This window comes from Phasianus colchicus, chromosome 8, assembly GCF_987193195.1.
Source record: "Phasianus colchicus chromosome 8, bPhaCol1.hap1.1, whole genome shotgun sequence".
Taxonomy (NCBI): domain Eukaryota; kingdom Metazoa; phylum Chordata; class Aves; order Galliformes; family Phasianidae; genus Phasianus; species Phasianus colchicus.
The window spans coordinates 10,784,325-10,806,497 of NC_143443.1; the positions used below are offsets into that span (position 1 = coordinate 10,784,325).

A 22,173-nucleotide genomic window follows, 5' to 3' on the forward strand; every position below is an offset into this window, starting at 1 on the left:
AGCCATACAGAATCTAGTTCTGGTCAGAAAATTCACCTACAACAAAATACTGATAAATAACAAGTGAGGAAAACTGAATGAATCACAACATTTTATGCAACTCCTTTCTTTAACTAGTTCGCTGAGCTTAAACAGTAAGTCAAGCTGGAATTTCTTCAATAGAGTGCAGAAGCAATGAAATACCTTGTGCCTTGCAGAAATTTTTCCATCTTACATGAATGTCAGTACAAAAAGAAAATAGCAAAACTGCATAGAGGAAAAGTGAAAACCTCAAAGAGGTCATAATTTCATACTATAAAAAAAAATAGCATTTTAAAAAAGTAATTTTTCTAAGAAAGGTATAAGACATTGTATTGCATGTGGGTGTCTGTCTATACAGGCACCAATGAAAAGCACAGCGCAGCATTAAGTATTCACCAAAAAAACTATTTTCTTTAAAAAGTTAAAAATAGCCCTTTAAAAAGATATATGTACCAGATACTATACAGCTCTCCTTTTTATATCCACAGAAATAAGTTTCACTCCTAGAAACAAAGAGACTTTCTAGCTTCACTAACATCAGTTCAAGTTTCACCACTGGCCTCAGCAGATTTGACATTTAAAAGTAATTGGGATTTTGGCCTTTCTATAGCTGAGAGAATTAGCAGCAGAGAGAAGAATTAGAGTTTTATTTAGCACAGTTTGAGAAAAGCAAAAGCCACAACACACTAGCTGAGCACACAGTGAAGTACTTGCCTACAACCTTCTGAAATTTCTCCTATATTTAAAAGCATATCTCCTTCCATCTCATACTGAAAGAGCCAGCCCATCCAAACAGATTTAAAATCTGAAATTAGAAGCCTTTACAGTGATTGGTCCCTCTCAGTCAGAATTAAGAGCTCTCTCCTCTACCTTCTCCTAATGAGAAGTAAAAAAGACTTTCAGCCACTGAAGGTAAGCCATATCACAACACAATTGTGTAAGAGGAAAAAATCTATTCTGCTAGATAGAAGAAATTAAAAATCAAGTATTGGTCATACAATGCCTCCCTACTCATAACACATCCTTTCTCCAAACTTGTACTCAGGCTAAGTATTCTCAGTGATTTTATTTTTTAAGATGCAAAAATTGGACATAAATCCCATCCACAAAAAAAGTATTTCCTTTCTCTGAAGTACCCTTCAAGAGATACACAATGCCATGCTTGGGAAACTGCAGGCATGGGTCTCAACCGAGTAGGCTCAGCTGTGTTCAAAGAAAGGGCATACTCCCTTCCTCCAGTAAGGCTCTATCTGAACAAGGGCTAACAGAGACCAATAAGAAAAGTTAGCAACCCTTCTCCCTGCCTCATAGCCAAAACACAACATGCAGTAACATTCAGTAAAGAGTACACGATCAAATGGCAAAAATGATACCATCAATCACATAATCCCAGAACAGAAGTCAGAGCTTATATAACAGTCCATAGATCAAAAGTGTCAGAATAAGTTAATTTTTTCTTTTTTGTACTTTTAGGAACTTGAGGCTATTTTCAAGGTTGCTTTATGTACTACTTCAGCACAAGCCAACAAGATATTGAATGAGAATTCATTAGCAGCTGGTCAAGTGTAAATAGTACATCAATCATGTTGTTTCCTTACTGATGGCAAATTTAATTTCAACTCAGGAAAAAGCCTGTGTTTTAAACAGTGAAATACATCACATAAAATAGTGACATTTGATAGTATGTTTTTAGATTCTCAAACCTATAGGGAAAAAAACAGCTTGATGCATAATGAAGCCCTTCTTCCTTCATAACCACCAAACACAATTTGATTTGGAACAAAAAAAAAAAAAAAAAAAAAAGGAGCTTCAAGTAAATGAACTACGGTTTATTCTAGAATAAATTCATTAGTTTTTGTCTAACACTCCAGTAGAACTTCTGGAAGAACTGGTCTCTTTTGTCTTATATTTACAAGATTTCCACCCAGTAAAAAATACGTATTCTTTGCTGTCCATTAAATATCTACCATTCACTATACAGGGATCTTTACTGTGAAAACCTGAACAGGTAGGTCAATAAAAACGTGAAAAAGTGGCACCCACTGACATTCACTGATTCTTGTTGAATGCTCACAGAGACCAACCGGTGAATGTGAATGCAGTGAGGCAGTGCATGATGTGTTTCAGCAGTAGAAACAGTGACGTGAAAGACCAGCCACATTCTGGATAGCCATGCACAGCTGTCACACTACAAAATGATGATTGTCTCAATTAGCTCATTTGTGCAAATCAGCGAATGGTGATGACTATGTTTAAACTAGTATTTTGTAGCTGAGAATTTGCTCTATCAAACAGTGTTCTTGTGCTCTTTCTTTCTTTTATTTTCCATGGAAGTAAATAAGAGGCATAACTTTCAGAGTGAGCTGCATATTAAATGCACACAGAACACAGTGAGAGCATAAACATTTCACAACACACGTGATCTGCCAAGCTGGCTGTTTCTCAGCCTGTTAGCGATTTTCATTGGGCTGACTAAATGTCAGTTATGACAGTCTTCTTGGAGTCACAAGAGAGCAAAGTATTACTACCTTTTGCATATAGACACTAGGAGAAGCAACACTGACTTCTACAATTATTTGATTATTATTAAAACAATACATACTAAACACTGAGTACATTGGTAACATTTAATACTAAATATCATTCATTGCATTTTTACTAATATTCTTAAGTTGTTGCAAATTTCTGTCAGAGGAAATGCTAGCAATTTCTTTTTTGCTGGCAAGGTACTGCTGTTTGTTTGGTGTTCTTGTTTTACAACGTATAATAGCTTTCTTCAGAGAAAAAAAGTTAGTAGGAGAAAACATACAAATGTAATATTTTCATTTAATCTCATACAGCAGAATTTCAATCAGTTCTTTCTTGCATTTAAGTTCAAGTTCATGAACAGATTATGGGATATAAAATTGTTAAGTGGATTCTGAAATACTAAATTTAGACAAATCTTTCTAATGTAGTTATAAATATGGTAGGGTAAAAAAGATTCCCACTAATATGATCAGATGAATCACTGTCAGCCATACTATTTTCATGCCAACAGCTTATGAGGAAACCCTTACTACATACACAAATACTCTCAATAATTTCTTTTGTATATGCATTCATCCTGCCTACATCCTGTGGAGAAAAAGGGCTATAGGAGTAACATGTCAAGTTAAATCTGTGAAAACACTTCCCACAGTTCTTTCATGAGCCCTCAATTCTGCACCAGGTGCAACTTGAAGGTTCATGCAGAGCTGCCCTCCATCCTGAAAAGGAACAGTTTGAGGTCTTGAGAGATGACAGAGATGGGACTTCTCTGGAGAGATAAACTTCTTGCTGTTCTATGCCAACTTATCACACAGCAAAGCACTAAATCGTTGCTTAGAGTTATTTTCTCCTATTCACATGGCATTCAAACTGATTGTTAATCTTCATTTCTCCACAAAAGAGCTAAATATATTCTGAAAGAAAGGAGCAAGGGGAATTCCTTCAATAGTTATTTCCTTTCACAGACGGATAACTCTTCATATTCAATGTTAAGGTTTAGAAAAAATTAGAAACATTGAATAGAAAAGATAATCCTAGATTATTGCTAAATACAGCCTCTAGTTAGGTAGCTGGCTTATCCTTTTCTTCTATCTTTATATAAATTTTCTTTAATTTTTGCTACTGGTAATGAAACTATATTTTTTAAAAAATCATGGTAATCTAAGATCACAAGGATTTTTCAGTAAGAAGAGTAATTAGAATAATTTACTTAATGTATGCAACTGAACTTTGCAGTGGTTTGAATTGAGACATGTATTTTCTCCACACACTCTACAATAAAAACAAAATGCGCCAGTTGGCACCACAGGCTTAAAAATAACCACAAGAGGCAGTTTTTCAGTCCAGCTGATCTTGAAAGGGTTTTTTTTTTCCTGTTGCTGTCTTTTAAATTAATATGGCAAGAATTTGCCCTTCTGTTTACATTTTCAGCCTTCTGATCACATACTACTCACAATTACAATAACACAAGAATGTGTACTTCCTTTTAATTTTTAGTTAATTAGAAAAAAGAAGAGTAGCACATCAGATAAAGAACTATGAAAAAATAATACATTGAAACAATAAGGTAAAACAAAAGGGAAGTGCCAATAAATGTTGTTAATAGTCAAGAAGAGAGTCTTTAAAAGCCACATTTTATTTGTCTTTTCAGAAAAAATATAGAATTGCAAAATTTTAATTTACATCCTCTGGTCTCCAGTCCCTAATTGGCTGAAGTTTTCTAAATCACTGTTTTAAGTTCGAGCTGAACAGTAAAGAAATAATCAGCTTCTTATGCAACTGTTTTACAATACTGTACTGATTTCATCAAAAGTCATTATAACTTACTTCACATGAAACTCCATTGTTCATTCCTCATGAAAACAATGGAAGTTAGGCAAGAAATTATTAACTGACAAGTCAGATATATTCTATGCAGACAGTTCCATTTCAGAGAGAAGTCACATTTGCTGGTATAAGTGAAGAATTAGAACTTTTATGTAGCTACTATGTAAACTTCTTAAATCTGAGGAACTACCAATAAAGTATTTGTTTTTAGCAACATGGAAATTTTAGACAAATTTGAAAATTCAAAAGAAGTTAATGCTTGCTTAGAAACAAGAATCCTGTTTGATACAGATTTGGATTTGTAATTGATTTATGATATCAGTAAATTTAAAGGATCAATGAATTTTTTTAAATAAGAACTGTTATATAAAGTAGTAAATACCTTCAAATCTGAAAGCAAATACAATTTAGTAATATATTTGAAGAAAAATCAGCCACTCTATATGAAGACAATAGAAATGCATTCTGAAATACAGACTTCAACAGTGTCCCTAGAAATGGCATACTAACAGTTAGAAAAATGATAAGTTTAAGATTCTTAAGAAAGCAGGAAAGTGGTTAAAAAAAACTTCACATAATGACAGTAATTTTGCACAAACTGTAAAATATATACATATATTATGTATATATTAAATAGATAGGTGGATGTTCCAATAACAACCATTTGTTATATTTTCTTCCAATGCTTTTTTATTACCACAATCAAGGATTTAATTTATCTTGGGAAGAGGAAATGCTACTTCATTGAAAGTTCCTTAAGAACAGAAAACAGTTTTCAACAATCTGATATACTTCCTCTGCTGTTAGGTATATCAAATTCAAATTAGAAACTACCGTACAGAATCATCTTCTGCAGGGCCATGAGTTGGTCATCACCCTACATTACTGCAGTGAAAGCCCTTAAATTAAGATCAGATTAATCCTAGAAATAGCTTGGATCAGAATCATTAAATGAAAAACAAAGCTTAAGAATGGAAAACCTTTTATTATATATCTCTAGTTCATGTTTGATCCAAGTTTACCAGAAATTCTGCAAGACCACAAAGTCAGGTAAATTTAACTGCAGCTTATTTTTTATCTGTAAATCTATTCAGGAAATGTACTAGATTACTTTTGTTGTTTAAACACACTAAAATCTTTTCCCCAAACATTTAATAACTAATTTCCCTTTATAACTCTTTGACAAAGCCAACAGCAGAAAAATAATTTTCAATTATACATACAAAGAATAAATATAGCTCACTATAGAAGTATTTAAAGTCACCTTAAGTACCTAGCCAATATCAGCAAGAGAATTAGGAGAATTACATGTTTTCCTCAGTAAATGCCAGCATAATATGCCATATGGGCATACTAATTTTACTGGATTTTTTTTTTTTCCTGAAGACATCATATTTGATAAAGTCATTAAAAACCCTGAATAGACAAGATCCGAGTGATGCTTTCCACCCACACATCATACACTGATATTTATACAGTTTATATTTTGCTACACCTGACTTCCAAACTTCTCTGTAAAAGCAGTTTCAGAAAATAATATAAAGAGGATAAAAAACATTTTAATCCATTCTTTCTACAGAAAAATATCTGAATGAAAGCACTGCTTGTACATGTTGCTGTTTAAAAATTCAGGGAAAAAAAAAGAAAAATCCTTAACCTGCTGGTAAAGAGCACTCAATACATAAGTAAAACAAGGCACTAGTACTCCACAGCACTCAAATACATGAGCCAAGACCAAGAGTAAGACCCAGAACTACACCAGCAATAAAGACACCTCATTTTCCACCCTTTTTCTGTTTTCAAATTTCCAGTGTTTGGGCTCACAAAAGTGAACTGCAATTACAATTTGAAATCTATACAGATGCAACTGCACAAGTTCCAACTACCCAGCATGTCTTTCTTACGGCCAGACCTTCCCCATCTACGTCAATACATGACTCTGCCCTACACACTGTTTTGTCGGTTTTTGGTTTTCTTTGAGCAAGAGAGAGAACATGAAAGCTCAGCAGATTACAATTCATTCCCTGTCTTAGGTAACCCCCCGGTACCAGACACCCTTGTTTCCCATTCTCACGTACAATTCACATGCTTAGATCCAAACATGCCTCAAATCCAAATGTGTCCTGTATTGAGAAGCTGTGGACACAAGCCCATGGTGAAGCAGAAAGTTTCAGACAACATTCAGGGAACCCAGAGAAATGAAGTTCCACAGCTGTACTAGCAAGGTAAAATTGATTTTTAGACTTCCCCTGCTTCCTTAGTAGTCTCAGTAAGAGACTGAAACCACCCCTGGTGGGACCAGGGATGGTTTGACTTTGCTCCTTGCCAAACTCAGTATGTATAATACAGCAGTACTACAGTAAGAAGCAGCAAACCATCACCCGTGGCACAAGAATCACAGGAACCTTCAAAGCTGCCAAGAGAGTTACAGAGCTGCTGATGGTTTGTACATTCACACGTGTCTGTGACTTGTGAGCGAGACACTTCTGTGAAATACTTTTTAACAGAAGAAACAATTCTGTGGTACAGATGCATTTTTCAATCTGTATCAAGTTGGCTAGTTTCTTTAGAAAGAACAAAATTTTGTTTTCAGAAACATTTTCTGATATAAATACTTAAGATTTGATACATTTTTCAAGATTACAAACTTTTTAAAATGGCAAGAACAATGCAAGTAATTTTACTGACCTTATTTGCCCTCAATCTTAGGTAATTTTAAAATAAAATCCTAGTTAAGAAACAGGTGACTTTGAAATACACAACAAAAAAGAAATTGCGATATATGAAGAAAGGTATAAAGTATACCATCTTTAGCATGAATAACAAAATACATTCAACCAACACCCTGAAAAATCCTGATAATCTAATAAACTCTAATTTCAGGAAACAACATTCCAAAGAGAAAAAAACTTTAACTCAAGAGATCAGCCATCATAATATATCTGACCTTCTTTCAACATTTTTTCTGCCTTGCTTGAATAATCTAGCAAGTGATCTTTATTCAAATCCACAGGTGGTGCAGAATAATTACTCAGATATGCCATGCCTACTAATGAAAGCAGAGAAAGCAGTGCCTGTCATCCTAATAGATGCTCACTACAGCCCACTTTAACACACATGCACAACTTACAACCTTATTATTCTTTTTCATCACCAGGTGAGTGCATATCCCTATTATGACTGGGAATAAAAGCAAAAGGAAAACTCAAGAAACATAGAGTGAAAATTGCTGAACTCCAACAAATTCAATAATTTTCAGTTTGGAAGGATGAACAGAGACATGACAATAGCTTGTCCTTACAAGAATGCAAGTGCTTATTACTAGAACAAAATGATTGCTCCTATAAATACATTATCCGCTCACCATACTATCATTCTACCACAGATAACAATCCAAATTCACATTAGTAATTTCTGCTATTTGATGTCCTGGAGTGCAAATGTATACTTTACCATTACAGATCTCTGCACAAAATTAAGAGATGATAATAACAGCACACAAATAATCCAGGAACATCCCCAAAAAGATTACTGTCTTTCAAAAGAAGTATAAATACAATATGACTAAATTATTTTGTGGATAAAAAATCTTAAGCTTCTTGGAGACCAAGTGGGCCTCTACTATTTTGCTTAAATATCCATCACATCACCTCATTGTGATACAGCCCCTGTGATAAGTAGCCACTGACATAAAAGGCAGTGTCTGTTTAAAAGATCTTTTTTCTAGCCTTCAGTAAAAGCCCTAAATTTCAATCACTGACCCCAAGAGGCTCCTGATTTTATGTTTTTCTGGCTTATTAGAGACTTAAAATAACTGATAAATATAAAACAAAAATTTAGGAACAACAAAGGCTACAATCCTCATAATGTTTCAAATAGAACTAAATCAAAAGTTCCTGTACACATGTTTAGTATAGTCAGACCTACAGAGTCAAAGGCTTTGCTGAAGTCTAGGTAGATTACACCCGCAGCCTTTCCCTCAACCACCAGGCTGAACACCTGTTCACAGAAGGAGATGAGGTTGGTCAGGAGGGACCTGCTTTTCATGAACCCATGCTGGCTGAGTCTGATCCCCCTCATATACTGCATGATTGCAGTCAAGATTATCTGCTTCATAACCTTCCCCAACACTGAGATCAGGCTAACAGACCTATAGCTCCCTGGATCCTCCTTCTAATCTTTATCATAGATGGGCATCACATTAGAAAGTCTCCAGTCATCTGGGACCTCTCCAGTTGACCAGGACTGCTGATAAATGAGAGAAAACAGATTACTCACCACCTTCAGTACCTTTGGGTGAATACCACCCAGCCCCTGTGATTGTCCAGGTAGAGTAGCAGGTCTCTAACTGCTCCTTCTGAATTGTGGGGAATTTATTCTCTTCCCATCTCTGTATTCCACCTCAGGGGGCTAAGTAGCCTTGGAATAACAGGCCTATTAAACAAAGCATACCTTGGTGGTTACATGGCAAGGAAAAATTCCATTCATGCTCAAGCTGTGGTGCAGAGCCTCTGTACCTCAGGGCACAAATACACCATGAGACCATACATGTGGACTCGCACAAAAATGTATTATGTAGACACTGGGACTTGCAGAGCATGGCAGTGCTCCCAGAGACAGGGAAAGAGTTCACCACCTTTTTCTTAACTTGCACTGCGTTAACAAATGGTTTGTATAACATCTGCAGCACATTCAATTCACATTTCTAACTTACTGAAATGATTAAGACAAGAGACCAGAAAGTAGTAATAAACCAACACACTCTATTGAATTTATTCTTAATTCTTCTGGATTAGAGTTGTAAAATAAAGTAATTGACACCTAAAAATCTCCTCAGTGAAAAATGTATTTAATCCTGTCTCAATAATAGCCATAAACAAGCATTGGTAATGGTATATCCACTGAGTTCAATATTAATTGCATAAGCAGATCAAGAGCACTGAAAGAAACTAAAAATCTTTCAACTCACTCCTGTCATTTAATCATAGTATAACACATTCCTTAATATTTTCCTTATTTCCTCCTTTATACTTTCCCCTCATACTTGCAACCTTATTCAGACAGCGTGTTCTGCAGCTAATTATATGATACTGTCCCTATTTGCCATATTTAAAGAGCTTCTACTTGACTTTCTCAAGTTTGCACTTTGAATTGAGCAATATATTCTTCATTTACCTTAGCCTGCATTATGTAACTCTAGAATTATGATTGCTTCTGAGATAAAAAAAAAAAGATAATCACAGTTTTGTTCTAAAAGTAAAAATTTCAGACCATGTGACTTACAATCATATATTTTGACTTCTTCCAAATATAATTCTACCAAAGAGTTCCTGCAACAAACCCTCAGCGATTTTTTTTGGACTGATACGAATTGTTGTACGTCAAATTAGCATACTTCCACACTTCCTGTCTACTTCAGGTTGTTGCTTTTCCTTACTGAACTTTCTGCCATTTATCAGCAAACTTGATCCAGAACAGATGCTGCAACGGACATTTGCTACAAGAAGGTATCAGATAACAATGTACCAAGCTAACCAGAGCAAAAGAAATCTCACGTGGCTAACCCATGTCTATAGGACCACCATAGGTACAAGAAATAGGTACAAGAACTGTTGTTATTCAGTTGAAACTGCTGATAGATTCTGAGTAAAAATTAGTAAATACGTCTTTATCTCATATAAGGAATGAAAGACGAATTGGAATTCACAGGTAATTATAGAAAAGTAATTCTTCATCTCACTTCTGTATTTTAATTTCAGAAAAAAAAGATTAACAAGGACAATACCAGCAAAAAGAAAATACATCCAATATGCATAAATCATTTTAGTCTCTATGCTTTGTTATCCTAATCACAATAGGATATGACAAAGAAAATACTCTCAGTAGAACAGTTATGGTCTGGTTTAACTACTATGGCTTACAAAAGAGAAAGGAAATTTGGCATCCAGAAAAAAAAACAAACAGCTGTATCATACAATTATTCTCCCAGTGTGGTGGATAAATCTTCTCCAAGTACTCTTTTGATAAGAACTGTATACATATAAAAACTCTCCAGAGGAAAGGCATAATATTAACAATGTGTACACATACTAATATCAGAGCCTCTATTGTTTCATCATTCAACAAGTAAGAAGTGCTAAGTCCATTCTTAAAATCAAATAGTTATTTTAAAAAACTATATTAATTTTCAAAAGCTCACAGATGAATTGGCCTATGAGAATTTCAGACTACTAGATTTGTGGATTCACTGAAAATCCTAGCTTTCTAATTTAGCAATTAAGTCATTTTTACCCTTGTAATTCAATGCCCTTGAACAAATCAAACATGGTGATGTAAACACTCTAAAATTATATCCCTGGCATCAGATTTTAAGAGGAAATAAGAAGGTGAAATTATGATGAAACTTTTGTTCCTAGCATAAGAAGAATCACGTATATTCTGTCCTAGTTATCGTTCACAATAAGTATAAAATTGTATAAACATATATGCCATACCTGTTATACAGCACTTTCCATAGACTGTATGATATAATTGAATTTTTACTCATTCTGGAGGTCCATACTCAGGTTTGGGTTAAATTTATATAGACAAGTTTTCCTTTCAACCTTGTAAAGATCACGATGAGAAATACAGGTTAAACCACAAGGAATTACAAGACAGTCATGCCAAATTACTTCTATTCAATATATATTCACAACAAACATTTCTTAAAAAAAAAGCCTGGTTACCTACATTGTTTATGTATTCAGAAAGCAGGTCTTGGAGAGCTTGACGGATAGCGTTGCACTCAGCAATGATGCGCTCTCGATGGAAATCACGTGTGCAGGAAGAATCAGCTAGCAAAGCTGCTCCACTGATAATAGCTTCCAAACGTTTCTCAAGCGATGGCCTTATTTTCTCTTCACTCACTACAAGAGGGTCCTGGATAATCAAATGCTGGAAAATATTTTTAAAAAGTAAAGGTAAGAATAGTCAGCCTACTGAAGTTGCCTCTTTGTTTTTCATCTGCATGAACCACAGTGACATCAGTCTTCCTTAACTTCCAATTAGCTCTCTCATCTTGATATATCAAAAATACCTTGGACTATGGCAGATCCCAGTCTCCTTACACTGGCTACAGGCACAGCTCATTTGTAGGCAAAGCCAACTTCTCTCTGCCAACAAGATCTCACTAGTTCTAGTCCAATATCCATGTTAGTCAATTCTGCTTGCCTGGATTCAGTGCTAAACTGGCATCTGAGCTTTCCAGCTTGAGCTGTTTCACACCGAAGTGCCTCATAGAATAAGATCTCATCTACCTGCTTGCCACACTGACATCTTCTGACCAAATTACTTTATCTCCAAGTTGTCTTTGTTTCCTATTTTAACTTCATGAGACTAAGTATTTTTCATCCTTTGCTTCAGTCTCTTCTACACCTGCATCTGTCATTTCTTCTATAAGGCATTTCACTGGAATCAGAAACACTATTTGTTTTCTTTATAAATATGCATGTGCTTTTATCTATGAAGTATCTTACTACTTGGTTTCTCATTCTTGCTGTGCCTAACTCTCTTGCTTATTTCATTATTATAACATCTCAATATTATTAAATTATATAATATTCCTTTATATAATTTTCATTGATTATACACATGGTAAAACTAATTATGTTTTTGTGACAAGTAACTATTCTAAGGAACAAAAAAGGGAGAAGTGACGTTTTCATGCACTGCAAAAGCAAGTATAATGGAGCTTCAGCATTTAAAGAAATTCAAACTACTCATTTTTAATCGAACTGAACATCTGAATTTGTCTTTTCTATCCAGATCATCAAGTCTATATTCCACATAAGTCTGCTTAGCTGGATCCATATTCAATGCCATGAGAAAAAAACATATTAAACAAGAAAACCATGCCATATATCCTAATGTGGAATTCAGGTCAGGTGAAACAGAATTTATCTATGCTGTTAAATATGTGAACTACTTTTAAGCCAGAAAATTTTAATTACTTTTCCAATTTAGATTTCAAGTACTGTCTAGCTTAGGAAGTTCTAAAAGTACTGAGGAAAAAAAAAATGTTGTATTACAACAAAAATATCTAGGAAAGGGAACATCAGTTACCTTTAATTTTGTGGTTTATTACTTTTTAGCTCACTATTACATACTATCTAGAGTTAGGGAGATTTAAGTCTTTTTGTTACAGGTTTAATTCTCCTATCTTTTCCAGAATACACAACAATCACTTTGAAACAGCTGTGAGATTCTCCAGAGAAACCAGAGAAAAATCAGACTTCAATATCTGAGTATTTTCAAATGAAGAATTTTAATACTGACATCAGGCAGCACAGGTAATTTCTGCAATGCTCAAGTTTAACTGGAAGTTTGTTATTTGCCATCCTGCTGGAGCAGTGTAGGTTTTTAAATGGTTCACCTTCACTATTGATCCATAACTCTGAAGTCATCAACCACATTTAAAAGTACTCTTACTATTTAAGTACTCTCAGTACATAAGCCTATTAACATATATAACATGATTGGACACCAAACCTTATTAAGTAACTTGTAAAAGTCCTGGGGATAAAAATTTCAGGCTTCTGTTCTACTTCCTATCAGAAACTGGCACTACATGAACTCTAGTCCTCAAATTTCACAGAGTGACCAGAAGGAAAAAGTAGTTCTGAGAATCTGTCTCCACGTTCACCATGTTGATTTGGGAGTTTTCATACCATATCAGAGCATCTAAAAGAAACAAATAAAAGCAGACTGTGCTACTGCCATTTCAATTTACAATTGTCTCTTCTGAGACAATAAAAAGCCTAAAGCTGTATGAATTTGTGTCACTGAGTTTATGAATTTTTGCATGAAGTGACAGGATATATCATTAAAATAGTTTATAGGTTTATGTCAAGAATTTTTATGCATCCAGTAAAAGCAATCTTAGATTAAGTTATAGCATTTCCAAATTCTGTTGGTTTTTTTTTTTAGCTCCATTCGTTATCCAGAAAGACAGAGTAAACCAGAAGGGAGCTTGAATGTAAGCAGGAGGGAAGATTTAGTAATTTTAAAAGCCAATTTAATTGCACTTATCCTATTTGTATCCCTTAATTATTTTCTAACTAAAAGCTGTAGAAAACTAAAATATTCTGACTATGGAAACAATCTCACACATAACTTCAGAAACTGGTATTAGGCCATAATTTTGTTTGCCTCTTGCCTTGCTAACAAAGCAAAGGAATAAAGGCAGTCCTCTCTTTTCAGTTTATTGCAGAAGTAAGGAATTTGAGAATTATTCAACTGTTCCAATATTCATAACAAATTTGATTTCTGCCGTCTCCAAAAGAGAAGAAATACTAAAATTTTGTCAGGGCCTGGTAGTCCCTGCCTCTAAGGGGAAAATCCAAAGAAAAGAAAGAGAGAGAAGGAGCACTGCTTGTTCTCCTTATCTGACGCATCTCCATATACCCTGAAGTCTTACTGGCAGTGGATGGAGCCAGACTGGTTTATCCAAGGCCTACAGCTGGACCCGATAAGAGCAGTAATTGAGCTCTTAGTTAAATATGAAGAGTCCTTTGTTCTTTTCTACAATAGCTACTTCCACATAAAGTTGGAAATTTATCCAAAGATGCATTTCCAGAAGTGTGAAGGTAGTAAGACACCAACTGTTCACAAGTATAACATAGAAACACATTAAGAATATTAATACTGAGGTATGTATTTTTTCCATTTTCTTCTCTTTTTTGAACTTCCTTACAGCAAATGATTGTATGGCTGAACACAAAGGAAAGCTTCACTCTATTTATCTAGGGGCAAGCTAAGTTACTTCGTATCTCAAACATTATGCACTGCAGAAAATTATGAAAATGTACTACAGGAAACTGAAAGAAAATGGTAAGAGATGCCTCTGTGGACTCTGAAATGGAGGAGAAAAAATCCTTTGAGCTGTCACCTCTCTAAGAAGGAATGCATAACTTCAAGATCAGAATTCAAATAGTTCTCAGCAATGGGAACTTTGTTTTCCTACATAACGTGTTTAATTAGTGTTTTATGTCGGTCCCCATTACTTCAACTATATCCAGATACACAACAGAACTATAAAGGAAAAAGCTTGCACTTGATCAACTAGTAAAAACTGTATGAAGCTAGACACTGATGTTTAAATATTAACTGGGGTTTTTTGTTATTGTTTCTATTTTTTAAATTAACTTATATCAAAGAGAGAATGTCAAACTACTCTTCCACAGCAAATGATAAGGGAAGGCATTCTCCAAAGTTAGTGAGCTTTCAGAGGTATTTTTTATGTGGAAGAAAGGTTTATTTTGTATTAGAGATTTGAAATACATAGAATCATAGAATCACTCAGGTTGGAAAAGACCTTAAAGATCACGGAGTCCAACCGTGACCTAACCATGCTACCCTAACTCTAACAACCCTCTGCTAAATCATGTCCCTGAGCACAACAGTTTTTAAACACATCCAGGGATGGTGAATCAACCATTCCTACTCCTGCTTTCAGTAAAGAAGTTCCTGATATCCAACCCCAACTTACCCTGGTGCAACTTAAGGCCATTTCCCCCCATCCTATCACCTGTCACCAGTGAGAAGAGACCAATCCCGTTCACACATTCATGTGTGTTTGCCACATTCACATTACAGCCCTGAATGCCAAATTGTTCTGTGGTACCTCACCTCTGCTATTGTCAAATCCTTCTGGCACTACTCGCTGGATCAGCAGCTTCACTGTTAGATCCCTGTATCTCAACTAAGCATTCTCAACCCTACACTACACAGTGTCACCATAACATAAAATGCACTCAACTAGAATATTTGAGTATAACTACAGAAAGAAGTTGCACTTTAAGAAGTAGCTTTATTACAGAAGATTAAGCCATTCCTGATTGCTACAGTCAGTTAACCATTTAGTTAGCAAAACGACTGTTTTCAAATCTCAAATGAAAATTGGAACAGAGGTTCTCCTAGGAGGCAGTTTGCAGAAAACACACAAAGATGAACAAATAATGCCGGCAAAAAGCTTCTACAGTTCAGCTCTGAACTAAATTTAAGAAAGAAGACTACTAGGCAACAGTAACCAGGAAAATACGATTTAAGATTCTGCCCACAGATTTAATTCTCAAAGCAATTTCATCAAAAAATTCTGATCAGTAACCTAAATGGAAAAGGTAATTTGATTTCCAAACAATTGGAGAATGACAGATACGCAAAAAGTAGTTACACTTCTTTGCTTTAACAGGGTTAATGAGTGTTTAGCTACCTGAGATTTTAAACATAAATGAGCACCTAACCAGAATTATTACTTGGCTACTTTACACCTCATTTGCCTTCTGATCCATGGAAGAGTGATCACCAGAATTCAGATACCAGGTTGCATTTTCTGACATTTTGGACTGATGTACAATAGTTTAACATCTCATATATAACTGTCTTGCTACATGGCCAGGGTCATTAAAGAACAACAGGACAAATGAACACACTGAGTCAAGCATAGATGACCCATATCATCTATGTCATCTATCTCATGTGAGAAATCTCTTCACATTTAGAAAATGCAATACTAGTGAAAAACATAGATAATCTGCACCTACATACTCACTACTAAATTTGTTATAGTTTTGTGTTTAATTTCAAATAATATGTTTATTCATATGGAGCCTATAAGGGAAATTCTTGAGAATCTACTGGTTTAAGAAGTTAACTGCTCTCATTCTTACTATTAGCTTCCCAATTCAAAAATCTGTAATTATAATGATACTGCCAGCACTGGCAAAGGAAGAAATGACATTGCAAACCATCTATATACTAGACTGTTGGGTAAGCTCTGTGATACTTTTCTACACTACAAATATTTAACAAGATTTGTTCCCAACAGACTATTTACGACAACGGTTTATTTCATGGCACTCTATTTGCTGCAACAAGAAAGAGCAAAGGTTATTTCAGGCCTTTAGCCAACAGAACTTTCACTAAAGAAAGAAAAGCACAATCATTTAATTCATAAGATCATTTTTAAAAGTGTAAATTATGCTTATTTAACACATACAGCTTAAATTCCAATTTGTGGTATCTAGGTGAAAATAAATTTAAAATTCCATTAACAAAATGGCTTTTTACTACTGAGACTTCTATGTTGCTATGCTTCCAATAAAACAAATTCAATCCAGACGAAAATTTTTCATGGAATCACTATCAAAATTCTTCTATTTTAAAAAGAAAGATTGTCTTTAAAAGTAAAGACAATTTAAAAATCTCATTAAAATGGCACTGCTCACATATGATAAGCTTGAGGTAGGTATATATAAATTATATATAGTTAAATTCATCTGCAGTCAGATGATGCAAGCACTTTGCCAAATTTTATCTTCTTGAGGTTTTTTTCTGGTTTCATTTTCTGTTTGTTGGTTTGTTTGTTTGTCTTTCTTAGGTTAAACAGGGAAAGAGTAGCTCTAATTTAAACTACGTTGTCTTTCAGGGCATCATCATATCACATCACTTAACACACAAGTTATTTTCTTTCATTTTGTAAAAAATAGTTTATAACTTTAAAACCTAGTGTAAACAGCAAGAATGGCTGACATATGATGTGCAATCACATTCCTTTGGGGATGAAAAAAACAGCATTACTGAAAAGTCTGTTTTGATCAATACGCTACTACTACTACAAGATTTATAACATATAGGGATTTCAAACTTTCTTTTACCATTCATTGAATATTTTAAACAAAATCTATTATCATCAGTCACAATATTTATTCTCTTAAAAATGTATCAACATCCAAGGCTGGCATCAGACAAAACTGAGTTTTTACAACAAAAAAAGGCTCACATTTGCAAATAGGTTTAGTAACTTTCATTTCCTGTTTTGTTTTTTTTTTTTCCTGTTTTTTGCTTTTGTTTTTTAATTTGGGCTTACATCTGCTATAGCGGATGAGGAACGAGTCCATCACCTCATCTTCAGGAGGTCTTTTACCAGTTTTAGCAAGATAATGGAAAATTACACATGGAAGAATCAGAAAAGTTTGAGGGAAAGGGAAAACTCAATGTGGAAGTCTAGAATTATGTTACGAGTAGAGAAAGAGCAGACATTCTCCAAATATTCGGTTAAATACAGAAGTAAAAACATTAATCTGTTAAAGTGTATTTCTCATCTCACTTAATTTAATGTGAATTTAAAAATAAAGACATAGTCAGGTTTCTTAATCTTCAATTACATAAATTACATAATGATCCCATTGACAAGTTTCAGAGTAAACAGCATCACTTTGCATTGCGCTAATTCAAACACAGTCAATGCAGCAGTGATTACAATCATTAGAGAGTCACTGTTATTTATAAACTGAACTTATGAATTCAAGGAATTTCTGTCTCCACCATTACTTACACGCATGGAAGTAATTCTTAAATTCCGTTTGAAGGAAGCAAAATAGTGAAACAAAGACTTAATCGCAAACATTTTTGAACAGTGATTCTTTCCAGTGAAATAATTTAGGGTGATACTATTCAGACTAAGACTAAGGAGAGCATTGATCTTTCACTCAACAGCAATAGATGAAAACTGAAATAACTGAAATACATTGTAGTGTGAAAAGTTTAAGGGTGCACCTACCTCAAGCTCTTCAAGTGCACTTCCTAGAGTAGCTCTGTAAGATGCAGGTTGTCCCTTTTTATTCCCAACTCCTTGGGAAGCATTAGAAATTACATTGAGGGCATTTTGTATTTCATTACAAATTGAATCCTTGCTGGCTGTAAGGGATGCAACATCTGAATGTTCCAAACAAGCTGAACATATTGAATGAAGAAGAGAAGAATTTTCTTTCAGGGTTGCACGTGCTGCAGCAATTTCATCTCGCTGATCACTAGATTTCAAATCCTGTCAGCAAAAGAACATGACATTTATTACCAAGAGCACTTCAAAACTGACAAGTAATGCATAAATGATGTTGTTTGGGTTTTTTTGTTCATTTTTCTATCTGTTGTCTGTTTAAGGACAATTTATCAAAGATTTGGAAAAAAGACTACATCTATAATTGTACTTATAATGGAATCTTCTTTATCTCACAAGGAATGAACAAGATCTGTGGAAAACAATCACATTTTTTAAATCGTATTTTATAACTAGCACTATGAAATATTCACATTTTGCTTTTCTAAAAAGAATTTTCCTGTGAAAAAAGTGGCCTGGAAATCAGCTTTCTCTCCTCTCCAACATGTCTATTTTAATAAGCAGTAGAGGACAGAGATGTAGATAGGCTTAATAAAGGAGTCTTTGATTGCTACATCTAAACACATTTCTTGTGGTTGCATCCCTGCCCTGCTGCCTGTGTCCCAAGTGCTCTGTAGAAATGAACAGCAGCTAGAGATGAGAATTTTGAACTTCAGGGAAATGGAAAACATGGAAGGTAAGGAAATAAAGAAAAAAGTGTCTATGAAAAGCTACTTCCGTAGAGCGCCACTGCCTGTTTCTCCTCTCTCCCTGCTATGTGCATACTTCAAGCATTCAGGGATCCTACAACATTCATCTTGTTCCTTTTTTCTCCTCCTGGATCTGTTCGAAACCCTACAGCCTTCTGCCATCCCAGACAATAAGGACTAAAAGTGAACCTTGAAACTGAAGGTGAGATTCAACTGTTATTAGGAATCAAGCTGTTGTGTTGTTACTTGGACAGCTGAAAGTTATGGACTTTGCAGCAAATATATAGTCAACACCAGTATTGTAAACAGCCTCCTGTCCCAGCCTGCTTTACTGTACAGACATTTTCCATATGCTCTTTCTGAATCTTGTCCATTTGTAAAAAACTAGTAAATATCTGCAAAATGGCCTGCAAGAAGGAAATAAATAAATTCAGTGGAACAGAATTAAAAAAGGAAGGTCAAACAGTACATTAGAATAATAAAAGCCAGCGGTACCAGCTTCAAATTACAAGAAGAAGCACAATGAGAAATGAACAACATGCAAACAGAGCTGATCACAGTTTGCTCTAAAGCAAGTTGGACTTTATTTTCCTTTGCATTGCACGAGGCTTTACACGCATTATTTATGAAAGCATCATAACCTCCACACCTCACTGTATAAAGGTTTGACTTGATAGACAAAGAAAAGTGCATTCAATATTGAATGAACTGGTCCTAGTTTTGAGATTTTATTTTTTTTAAATCTCATTTACTTGAAGAAATGCATTGGATGTAGGGCTGGATCTTACTTTCTCAGTCTTACTTGGAAATCTCAGGGATACAGTAGAGGTGGAAAAAAACAGTGGAGCCCTAAACAGAAGCAGACAACTCTTCCACCAGGAGGTGATCTGAATTAGAAAACTGAGTTATTTCCTTGGGCAGATTAAAATTTAATATTTAAATTTAATATATATTTTAAAAAATTAAAACTAAAAAAAAGAATAAGCCATAATATAAATGAATCTGTGTAGGAATGATTTTTGACCCTTTTGTTGAAATCCAAATACTTGATTATACTCAACTGTATTTATCATGAACTGCAGACTCTTACTCTACATTTCCTAATATTACATGACAAGAAGACAGAGTGCTCCCTTTTTTACTATAATGCAAAGGAGCTACAGATCAGAAGACACACTGGCAAGTCAACATAACATTTTAGTCTCACTGACTTCTATTCCTAAGCACTTATTACTGTGTTCCATCTTACACAGATAATTGAACTCAAAAGTCCTTCCAAAGGACTTTTCCCAATCAAAAAAATACTGCCTAACCTGGAAGAAGTAGTAAAATTGATAAGCCAGCAGCAAAAAGCTGGCAATTTTCATAATAAACAAAGCCCCACAAGTCTTCATAATAAACCCAAAGAACAGAGAAAGAAGTAGGTATGACCTAAAGTAAGTTGTCATGCTCACACCTAGTACCCAAAAATACATTAAAGTTTTGTAGACATTCTTAGAATTTCATGAGTCTTATTATCATCATATTCAATTCTATAAAAACATAGTAAAGAAATGCTGTAAAATTCATTATGAACATCCTTTGTAGATTAAAATTATTTTCCTCTTTTTCAGTTTCTGTCTCTTAGGCTTGTAAACAGAGCAGAATGAGAGGAAGGGAGAAGCAGGATTTCAGTGAACTCAGCTGAGAGATTATCAGAGCTTTCAAGAGCATTTTTTGGGTGCTCTGGGGAAGGAAGAAGGACAGGAAATGGAAGATGCACTTTAGGAAATCTCTGACTAGGATGTCTGTCCTTCCAAGGACCTCTTGAAGAAAAGGAGACCTTGCTCTTGGCAGACCTGCACAGCCACCTAATTCCTACCCCAGCTCCAAAGGAAACAGCATTTCCACAGCACTCTGTTCAGAAACCCCTGAGCAATTTCTCTTGCCTCTAGGATTCCATGAAAGGGAAAGACAAGAGATACACTATTTCACTTTGAGACTTAAGAAAGCATGTACCAAATACACCATTGCATCGTACATTTGCCTCTCTTAATGGATTTTTCATTTTTTCCCTTCCTTGACTGTTCCCTCAATTACTCCTTTGCCAGACACCGTGTTCAACTTTGCTGCACTGGTAGCAGAGAAACTTTCAAGTATTAAAGATTAAACAAAGGGAAAATACATATGTATATGCACTAGTCATTTGGTTTTAACTGAGGAGATAGAGTAACTTTGTGACTGTTGTGGCACAGGAAATAAACTGAGGGAGGTAACAGAGAAGCAAACCAAGCAAAATTTTTATGTTAAAAATAGTAAAACAATTATAAAAACAAGCTAATATCGACTCACATCTTAAATCACTTTCTCATCTTTCAATTTTCTGCAAAGAAATAGGAAAAAAATCTTTGTAGTAGACATTTAAGATTCAAATATAAATTTAAGGGTTGATGTCTAGACAATATTAAGAGACTACAGCACGTATTTTCTGACCATTAGAGTGTATACATAGGGATAAAAACACCCAGGCAAACACTAAAAGCTCCACAAGGTAACTTAGCATATATTACTACCTCCTTGTAACACAATTCACTCAAAGAAAAGTGCAGAAATGCTCAGAACTCAGACAAAAACATCCATTTTACTGTTCACAAAACTGCAATACAAAAATACGTGTAATGGTTTCTACTTGCCTTGTGCCCTTTAAGGTAGTTTTAGTGGTCAACTTGACCCCAAATCCATTACTATCCACAAATCCTCACGCAAATCCTTAAATAAGTAGTTTAAGAATTGAACAGATGCAAATGGAAGTGAAATAGTTATGGATCTTAAAGGCTCATGCGAAAAAAAAGAGCTAACATAAGAAAGCTTTTCTCACAGATTTGAGCATTAGCCAGAAAATTACTACCATTTAATTAATAATTAGACAAAGATGGGAACAATGCCTTGTGTGGTTAGAGAGACAGTGAGAGCCTCGCCTAAAAGACATCCACAGCTCCAAAGCAGAAATGAGAAGCTCCTGTGTTTGCCAAGAGGAAAGGCCAGAATCTCTCCCAATTATGTTAATAAAAGTACAGAGATAGAGATAACTTCCTCACATAAGAAAGTGATCACAAATACAAATCAGGACTATAAACATAGATCTGTATGCATGTATTAATATATAAGTACACACATACACAGGATCCATTGTGAAGGGAACATTGTAGAAGCTCTAGAATAACCACTGCCACTTCTAGAAAACCAACGTAAGATTAACTTCCATAGTAACGTGGGATTAATCAGGCTCTTTGTAGGCATTGGAGGAGTGCTGTCAGATTCCCCTCAAATTTTTTGTTCAAACCAAACAAGACCAGATCTCTCATGCTCTCTTCACAAGACATGGCACTAATCTCAGCCATCCTGAGCTAA

General features: G+C 34.8%; 1 protein-coding gene across 9 annotated transcripts in view; it reads right to left on the bottom strand.

The window, feature by feature from the left end:
• CTNNA3 (catenin alpha 3) overlaps positions 1-22,173 on the bottom strand; it is a 447,191-nt gene that overhangs the window by 312,544 nt on the left and 112,474 nt on the right. For 6 of the 9 annotated variants that reach the window (XM_090144866.1, XM_090144867.1, XM_090144868.1 and 3 more), the window contains 2 exons: positions 17,978-18,241; positions 11,110-11,313 (listed from right to left, as the gene is read on the bottom strand). In XM_090144866.1, coding sequence (XP_090000992.1) covers positions 11,110-11,313; positions 17,978-18,241 — 468 coding nt within the window. Of the gene's footprint in view, positions 1-8,655; positions 8,811-10,871; positions 10,893-11,109; positions 11,314-17,977; positions 18,242-22,173 lie in introns of those variants that run through there. The other 3 variants (XM_090144871.1, XM_090144872.1, XM_090144873.1) reach the window with 2 other exon arrangements.